We start from the raw sequence: 9324 nt of genomic DNA on the forward strand, positions 1-9324 counted from the left end.
GAGGGTGGTGAGAGCCTGGCCCAGGTTGCCCTGAGAAGCTGTGGCTGCCCCATCCCTGGAGGGGTTCAAGGGCAGGTTGGAGGGGGCTTGGAGCAACCTGGTGTGGTGGGAGGTGTCCCTGCCCAGGGCAGGGGGTGGCACTGGGTGGGCTTTAAGCTCCCTTTCCACCCAAACCATTCTATGGTTCTACAAAATCACAGCTCAGAACAAATCCAGACTTATTTATCCCTCCCTGAAAGATCTTTTGGGCCAAACCATCCCTCAAACCAGGCATGTGGGACGCGGCTGCAGGGGTCAGGAGGGGTTGGAAGGGCTGGGCTGTGCTCACCAGCTTCTGCCAAGGCAGCTGCCACTTCGTTCTGGGTGGAGTAGATGTTACAGGCAGACCAGCGGCACTGAGCTCCCAGGGCACAGAGGGTCTCAATCAGCACCTGTGAGAGAGTGGGGTGAGCAGGAGGCCCGGGGCTGCGGTGATGGGCACAGCATGGGGCCCTCAAGGCAGTTGTGGAACAGGGCAGCAAGGAACCCATCAGAGATCGAGCTCCAGGAAACATCACCCTGAGGAAATACGGGCGGAAGAACCTTTCCGAGATGTTTCCAGCAAAGAGAAGGTGCCTCCCCCAGTTGCTCACGGGTGGGAAACTTTCTTTCCTACCCCAAGATGCCCCAAAAAAGCAGCCACTCACCGCAGTCTGGGCTGTGATGTGGGTACAGCCCACGATTTTAGCTCCAGCCAACGGCTTCTCCCCTTGAGCCCGTTTCCTGAGCGAGATGAGAGCAGACATGTCTGCAAAAGGAAGAGAAAGGGGTTTTAATGAGGGCTTTGTCCCTTCTTTGCCAGATCCTGGGGTCTCCCAGGCTACATCCAGCCCCACAGCTGGGGAGAAAACTCCTCCTGAGAAGACTCCCAGGTCTAAACACCAGTGTCATTTGGCCACGTAACGAGTAGGGTCTGGGACAGGCACTAGATGAAGGCATCTAAGGACAGTCACCAGCCCTGCAGCAGAACAGCATCGAGGAGAAGCACCTAAAGAAGAATAAAATGGTGCTGCCACAGAAGAGCTGCTCTAAATGTGCCTGGATCATCTTCCCTTTCCACGGCGTTGGCAGCTTGTGTCTAAAAGGAGCCCAGAAGCAAAGTTACCCAATCTCCCCCCCACTGGAAAGGGTAACTCAGCTTCCCACAGGCCCCAGGGGAAGGGGCTGAGACTCTCGGTTTTCATGTCCCCGAAGGTGTTGCAAGATCTTTTGCCCATTGAGGTTCCTCAGCCAAAGCCACCGCAAACATGAAGCCCTGCAAGAGCTTAGGAAATGGATTCCACCCAGCCCTAATGCCTGCTGTCGCCTCTGTCTAGCTCTTCCTCAAACAATCTGCTGATTTAGGGGCGTTAAGATGGTGTGGGAGTTGCCACAGCTCAGCTCCTGGGCTCTGGGGAGCACAGCTCCTGGCCACCACAAGCCCCAAGAACCCCCCCAGCTCTGTTTTTTTTTACCTTGCTCAGCGATCTCGATCTCCCGGCGCCCAAACTCTGCCTGCTTGATGTTCTTCACACAGAAATTGCTGCTGCCTTTGGAGTTGGTTTGTTGTTTCTCCCGGGGGGACACCTCGTCATCGGAGCTGTCGGTGTAGGAGGCAGCTAAACCAGGAGAGGGACACAGGTTATACCTCAAGTCTCAAGAATCTGGGGACCTCCCACCCCTTGGGGCAGGTTTCACCTTTGTTTTGCTTCCCAGCTTTCACACAAACAGACATTCGTGGCCCAAACTACAAATTTCCTAAGGAAAACCCGTGTCCAGAAGGAATTTTCCACTCTTGTCCTCTAAAACAACCCAGAGACGATTGGGTTATCGACTGGTCATCAATGCCTGACTTTCAGGAGCTTTGGAGGGCTTTATTCTCCTTGATTTCTCTCCATTTCATATTACTCGAATTGTCCACTTTTTCCTGTTTTGGCATCTGTGTATATTTTTGGGAACAGAACTCTGTTTAAAGAAAGGTATTTTACATTTAAAAAAAAAAAAACAAACAACAAAACAAAACCAAATCAAAAACCAAACAGCAAAATAACTACAATTTAATTTAAAACTTTTTAAAGGATTTCAGTTTTATTTTCCTTCATTTTTATGGCACAAATCCATTCAGAAACAGTGCTTGTCAACTCATCTTAATTTTGGATCATTACATTTTTGCAATTTCCAATTTGTTAATCTATAGTAATTCTCCTGCGATTTTTAAAAGGCAGGAGGGGGGAGTCAGGAAAGCTGATTTGTGATCAGAGTTCTCCCTGCTATAATTAACTACATCTAAAAAAACCATAATTGCACACAGCAACGTGGAGCATCCTGAGATGTGGTGTGAGATGCAGGATTTGGGAGAGGACCACGTAGGGAGAAGGAGCCCAGCACCTACCGGAGCTGTAGCTGTCGGTGGAAGACTGGGAGATGGAGCGGGACAGGGACCGACGGCCCGTCTTGGTGGGGAACTTGGAGAACTCCTGCATGTCATCTGCAAACTGGATTTGCTGAAAGGGCAGAGAAAGAGAAATGCTAAAAATCAGCCAGTGATCCCCAAGGCACATCATCTTCCCAAGCTCTACGGGCACGAGGCTCCCTTCAGTCCACCTCGACCGCTGTAGTCGCAGAAACGAGCAGCACCAAAAGCATCAAGGAACGGATCTGGGGCCACATGCCAAAAATTGAGCCAAGAGGTGGAGAAAACACTTCCAGCAACATCACTCAGGCAGGTAACGGCCGTGTCCTCGGAGCAGGGGGCAGCCCCGGTGGTTTCCCAACCAAGGAATGATATTGCTGGAATTTCCTCAAGGTCTCTTGCCCGGATCAATCGTCCCAGGACAACCCGGAGAAAGGCTTGTGCCACCTCCCTCCTGGCACAACACTCAGGGGCAAGTCCAGAGGGGAGGGAAAATGATGAGTAATTTCAGAAGAGTGAGATTTTTCACCCCTTCGCACCCATCTCTTCCTCTGGCAACTCATCAACCCAGAGGGTGTAAACGTGTCCCATAAAACAGCTGTTGGCATTAAACCTATTGAGCCCCCTTTTGGCCACAGATGCCAAAAATGGACCCTCCTTTTGGCCACAGATGCCAAACATTGAGCCTCCTTTTGGCCACAGACGCCAAACATTGACCCCTCTCCTCTGCCCGATCATCCCTCTCAGCACAAGGTTAATACCAGTACAAGGTTAAAGAAGATTTTAGGCCTAAAACCTGAAAATTCCAAAAAAAAAAAGCACCCAGTGAGGTTTAAAACATCCCATTTAGCCCATCCCTGGCTCCATGAAGCTCCTCCAAGAACGTCAGGCTCCTTCTACAACACAAATACTGTGTGTCCTCGAAGAAAGCTGGGGTGGTCCCAGCAGAAACTCAGATCCCTGGTGCTTCCAGGCTCTTTCCCAGGAGCAGAGGATCCTGCAGGTTAAAAAACAAGGCACATCCTTCCAAAATCAACACTAAAAGTCGGGGGGGGGGGGGGGCCTTGTCAACATCAGGGAAAATGGCTGCAGGTGTTGAACCAGCTCCAAGGCTCGGTCCTGCTTTTTAGGAGAAAAAGCAGTTCTAAAAATGAGGGGTTTGATTGATATTGCTGGAATTTCTTCAAGGTCTGTTGCCCAGATCAGTCTTCCCTGGACAGCCTGGAGAAAGGTTTGTGCCACTTCCCTCCTGGCACATCGCTCAGGGGCAAGTCCACAGGGGAGGGGAAAAATTATGAGTAATTTCAGAAGAGCAAGATTTTCACCCCTTCGCACCCAACTCTTCCTCTGGCAACTCATCAACCCAGAGGGTGTAAACGTGCCCCATAAAACAGCTGTTGGCATTAAACCAGCTTAAAATGTTCGCTGCGGAATTTTCTCCGTGGCAGGGAAAGGTTTCCAGGGAAGAGGTGAAGCCAGGAAGGAAAAAAAACCACCCAGATAACCCAGATTTTGCAGCTCCAGCCCATGGGTGGTGGGTGTCCATCCTTGCTCCCAGCACCCAAGCCATGGCAACCCCAGGGAAGGGCAATTTCCTGCAGCAAAAGGTGCTGCCTCCGTGGTCTGATGGAGAAAAGCTGGTTTAGGATGTGATGGGAAGGTGGGGATGGAGAGCTGTGGTCCCCAGCTCCACACCATCCCCACATCAACCAGGATCTACTTGTCACCATCAGGGAGACACCAGCTGAGGGTGTTGAACCAGCTCCAAGGCTCGGTCCTGCTTTTTAGGAGAAAAAGCAGTTCTAAAAATGAGGGGTTTGAATGATATTGCTGGAATTTGCTCAAGGTTTTGCTGCTCCAGCCCATGGGTGGTGGGTGTCCATCCTTGCTCCCAGCACCCAAGCCATGGGGAACCCCAGGAAAGGGCATTTCCCTGCAGGGAAAGGTGCTGCCTCCGTGGTCTCATGGAGAAAAGCTGCTTTGGGATGCGATGGGAAGGAGAAGATGGGGATGGAGAGCTGTGGTCCCCAGCTCCACACCATCCCCACATCAACCAGGACAACTGGGATCTCCTTGTCAACATCAGGGAAAATGGCTGCAGGTGTTGAACCAGCTCCAAGGCTCGGTCCTGCTTTTTAGGAGAAAAAGCAGTTCTAAAAATGAGGGGTTTGATTGATATTGCTGGAATTTCTTCAAGGTCTGTTGCCCAGATCAGTCTTCCCTGGACAGCCTGGAGAAAGGTTTGTGCCACTTCCCTCCTGGCACATCGCTCAGGGGCAAGTCCACAGGGGAGGGGAAAAATTATGAGTAATTTCAGAAGAGCAAGATTTTCACCCCTTCGCACCCATCTCTTCCTCTGGCAACTCATCAACCCAGAGGGTGTAAACGTGTCCCATAAAACAGCTGTTGGCATTAAACCAGCTTAAAATGTTAGCTGTGGAATTTTCTCCGTGGCAGGGAAAGGTTTCCAGGGAAGAGGTGAAGCCAGGAAGGAAAAGGAAAAAAAAACCACCCAGATAACCCTGGTTTTGCTGCTCCAGCCCAGGGTGGTGGGTGTCCATCCTTGCTCCCAGCACCCAAGCCATGGGGAACCCCAGGAAAGGGCATTTCCCTGCAGGGAAAGGTGCTGCCTCCGTGGTCTCATGGAGAAAAGCTGCTTTGGGATGCGATGGGAAGGAGAAGATGGGGATGGAGAGCTGTGGTCCCCAGCTCCACACCATCCCCACATCAACCAGGACAACTGGGATCTCCTTGTCAACATCAGGGAAAATGGCTGCAGGTGTTGAACCAGCTCCAAGGCTCGGTCCTGCTTTTTAGGAGAAAAAGCAGTTCTAAAAATGAGGGGTTTGATTGATATTGCTGGAATTTCTTCAAGGTCAAGATTTTAGGCCTAAAACCTGAAAATTCCAAAAAAAAAAAGCACCCAGTGAGGTTTAAAACATCCCATTTAGCCCATCCCTGGCTCCATGAAGCTCCTCCAAGAACGTCAGGCTCCTTCTACAACACAAATACTGTGTGTCCTCCAGAAAAGCCCCGCGCAGGCAAAGCCCCTGCTCCAACCCCAACCATTCCCAAGGGATTTCTGCCCCAAAAAAGCTCAGCAGGAAGAAAGCTGGGGTGGTCCCAGCAGAAACCTGGATCCCTGGTGCTTCCAGGCTCTTTCCCAGGAGCAGAGGATCCTGCAGGTTAAAAAACAAGGCACATCCTTCCAAAATCAACACTAAAAGTAATTAGGAAAAGCACCAGTAAATCCAGCCTGATGTCCCCCCCCCTCCTTCCCCGGCACGATGCCACGCAAGACGACCCTGACAAAGAGCCCCCCCCGGCGCGGCCTCTTCCCTCTGATCGTGTCGCTGCAGGATTTAATTTTGCCACTTAACGAGGATGAGACGTCACGGCAGGGAGTGGGATTAACCAAGCATCCCCCAACCGACCCGGGAGACCTCCAGAAAAAAATCCTGAAGAAAGCAAGACGATGGAAAGAGACAGGCCACGGTGGCCTCCAGGAGGGGTTTTCCACCCCACAACCATCCCAAAGCTTTGATGTGGGGAAACAGCCTTCGAGGGGGAGAAGAATTAAAATATTTAGTCGCGATGATCCATTCCAGAAAGGAGGAATCTGCCTCGTCTGGGGTGTCTGCAGCACTAGGATGGCCGTAAAATGGAGCCAAGGTGCCTGGAGAAACCCAGCTGATGGGCCAAAAATGATGATATTTGGCTCAGGAAGGGAAAAAGGGACACGAAACCCACCACTCAGACCAAGAGAGGACTTTGTGGGGTGATGTGGGGCGATGGAGGTGACTCCAGCACCAGCTCAAGTCCATCATCATGCCCAGGCAGGATTCCCAAGTGTTTTTTGTGGGTTTTTTAGCCAGCTCTTCCATCCTGGATAGGTTACAGCCTGGCATCTGCTTCCCAGAGCAGACTTCTTCCCAGCAGATGCCGTGCAACCCTGACGCAAACGGCACGGAATTTGCCCGAGTGGAAGGAAAAGGGAAGGCTGGACGGAGTTTGAGGGTTTGATTTTGCAACTGGTTCAGGGCGTTGGGTGCAGAGGGAGGAACTGGGAGGGCATCGTAACCCCCAGCAGCACTGGGGGAACTGGTACGGAGAGATAAGAGGTGGAGAAAACACTTCCAGCAACATCACTCAGGCAGGTAACGGCCGTGTCCTCGGAGCAGGGGGCAGCCCCGGTGGTTTCCCAACCAAGGAATGATATTGCTGGAATTTCCTCAAGGTCTCTTGCCCGGATCAATCGTCCCAGGACAACCCGGAGAAAGGCTTGTGCCACCTCCCTCCTGGCACAACACTCAGGGGCAAGTCCAGAGGGGAGGGAAAATGATGAGTAATTTCAGAAGAGTGAGATTTTTCACCCCTTCGCACCCATCTCTTCCTCTGGCAACTCATCAACCCAGAGGGTGTAAACGTGTCCCATAAAACAGCTGTTGGCATTAAACCAGCTTAAAATGTTAGCTGTGGAATTTTCTCCGTGGCAGGGAAAGGTTTCCAGGGAAGAGGTGAAGCCAGGAAGGAAAAGGAAAAAAAAACCACCCAGATAACCCTGGTTTTGCTGCTCCAGCCCAGGGTGGTGGGTGTCCATCCTTGCTCCCAGCACCCAAGCCATGGGGAACCCCAGGAAAGGGCATTTCCCTGCAGGGAAAGGTGCTGCCTCCGTGGTCTCATGGAGAAAAGCTGCTTTGGGATGCGATGGGAAGGAGAAGATGGGGATGGAGAGCTGTGGTCCCCAGCTCCACACCATCCCCACATCAACCAGGACAACTGGGATCTACTTGTCAACATCAGGGAACATCTACTTGTCAACATCAGGTGTTGAACCAGCTCCAAGGCTCGGTCCTGCTTTTTAGGAGAAAAAGCAGTTCTAAAAATGAGGGGTTTGAATGATATTGCTGGAGGGTGGTGGGTGTCCATCCTTGCTCCCAGCACCCAAGCCATGGGGAACCCCAGGGAAGGGCATTTCCCTGCAGGGAAAGGTGCTGCCTCCGTGGTCTCATGGAGAAAAGCTGACCACTCAGACCAAGAGAGGACTTTGTGGGGTGATGTGGGGCGATGGAGGTGACTCCAGCACCAGCTCAAGTCCATCATCATGCCCAGGCAGGATTCCCAAGTGTTTTTTGTGGGTTTTTTAGCCAGCTCTTCCATCCTGGATAGGTTACAGCCTGGCATCTGCTTCCCAGAGCAGACTTCTTCCCAGCAGATGCCGTGCAACCCTGACGCAAACGGCGGCTCAGGAAGGGAAAAAGGGACACGAAACCCACCACTCAGACCAAGAGAGGACTTTGTGGGGTGATGTGGGGCGATGGAGGTGACTCCAGCACCAGCTCAAGTCCATCATCATGCCCAGGCAGGATTCCCAAGTGTTTTTTGTGGGTTTTTTAGCCAGCTCTTCCATCCTGGATAGGTTACAGCCTGGCATCTGCTTCCCAGAGCAGACTTCTTCCCAGCAGATGCCGTGCAACCCTGACGCAAACGGCACGGAATTTGCCCGAGTGGAAGGAAAAGGGAAGGCTGGACGGAGTTTGAGGGTTTGATTTTGCAACTGGTTCAGGGCGTTGGGTGCAGAGGGAGGAACTGGGAGGGCATCGTAACCCTCAGCAGCACTGGGGGAACTGGTACGGAGAGATAAGAGGTGGAGAAAACACTTCCAGCAACATCACTCAGGCAGGTAACGGCCGTGTCCTCGGAGCAGGGGGCAGCCCCGGTGGTTTCCCAACCAAGGAATGATATTGCTGGAATTTCCTCAAGGTCTCTTGCCCGGATCAATCGTCCCAGGACAACCCGGAGAAAGGCTTGTGCCACCTCCCTCCTGGCACAACACTCAGGGGCAAGTCCAGAGGGGAGGGAAAATGATGAGTAATTTCAGAAGAGTGAGATTTTTCACCCCTTCGCACCCATCTCTTCCTCTGGCAACTCATCAACCCAGAGGGTGTAAACGTGTCCCATAAAACAGCTGTTGGCATTAAACCAGCTTAAAATGTTAGCTGTGGAATTTTCTCCGTGGCAGGGAAAGGTTTCCAGGGAAGAGGTGAAGCCAGGAAGGAAAAGGAAAAAAAAACCACCCAGATAACCCTGGTTTTGCTGCTCCAGCCCAGGGTGGTGGGTGTCCATCCTTGCTCCCAGCACCCAAGCCATGGGGAACCCCAGGAAAGGGCATTTCCCTGCAGGGAAAGGTGCTGCCTCCGTGGTCTCATGGAGAAAAGCTGCTTTGGGATGCGATGGGAAGGAGAAGATGGGGATGGAGAGCTGTGGTCCCCAGCTCCACACCATCCCCACATCAACCAGGACAACTGGGATCTCCTTGTCAACATCAGGGAAAATGGCTGCAGGTGTTGAACCAGCTCCAAGGCTCGGTCCTGCTTTTTAGGAGAAAAAGCAGTTCTAAAAATGAGGGGTTTGATTGATATTGCTGGAATTTCTTCAAGGTCTGTTGCCCAGATCAGTCTTCCCTGGACAGCCTGGAGAAAGGTTTGTGCCACTTCCCTCCTGGCACATCGCTCAGGGGCAAGTCCACAGGGGAGGGGAAAAATTATGAGTAATTTCAGAAGAGCAAGATTTTCACCCCTTCGCACCCAACTCTTCCTCTGGCAACTCATCAACCCAGAGGGTGTAAACGTGCCCCATAAAACAGCTGTTGGCATTAAACCAGCTTAAAATGTTCGCTGCGGAATTTTCTCCGTGGCAGGGAAAGGTTTCCAGGGAAGAGGTGAAGCCAGGAAGGAAAAAAAACCACCCAGATAACCCAGATTTTGCAGCTCCAGCCCATGGGTGGTGGGTGTCCATCCTTGCTCCCAGCACCCAAGCCATGGGGAACCCCAGGAAAGGGCATTTCCCTGCAGGGAAAGGTGCTGCCTCCGTGGTCTCATGGAGAAAAGCTG

General features: G+C 52.0%; 1 protein-coding gene across 1 annotated transcript in view; it reads right to left on the bottom strand.

The window, feature by feature from the left end:
• Positions 1-9324, bottom strand: part of AHCYL1 (adenosylhomocysteinase like 1) — a 50074-nt gene that overhangs the window by 12054 nt on the left and 28696 nt on the right. The window contains exons 2-5 of the mRNA XM_014952919.1: positions 2411-2522; positions 1494-1637; positions 687-787; positions 329-431 (exon numbers count right to left, since the gene is read on the bottom strand). Of these exons, the coding sequence (XP_014808405.1) occupies positions 329-431; positions 687-787; positions 1494-1637; positions 2411-2501 (439 nt within the window). The 5' untranslated portion in view covers positions 2502-2522. The remainder of the gene's footprint in view (positions 1-328; positions 432-686; positions 788-1493; positions 1638-2410; positions 2523-9324) is intronic.

Source organism: Calidris pugnax, unplaced genomic scaffold, assembly GCF_001431845.1.
Source record: "Calidris pugnax isolate Ruff unplaced genomic scaffold, ASM143184v1 scaffold214, whole genome shotgun sequence".
Classification (NCBI taxonomy): domain Eukaryota; kingdom Metazoa; phylum Chordata; class Aves; order Charadriiformes; family Scolopacidae; genus Calidris; species Calidris pugnax.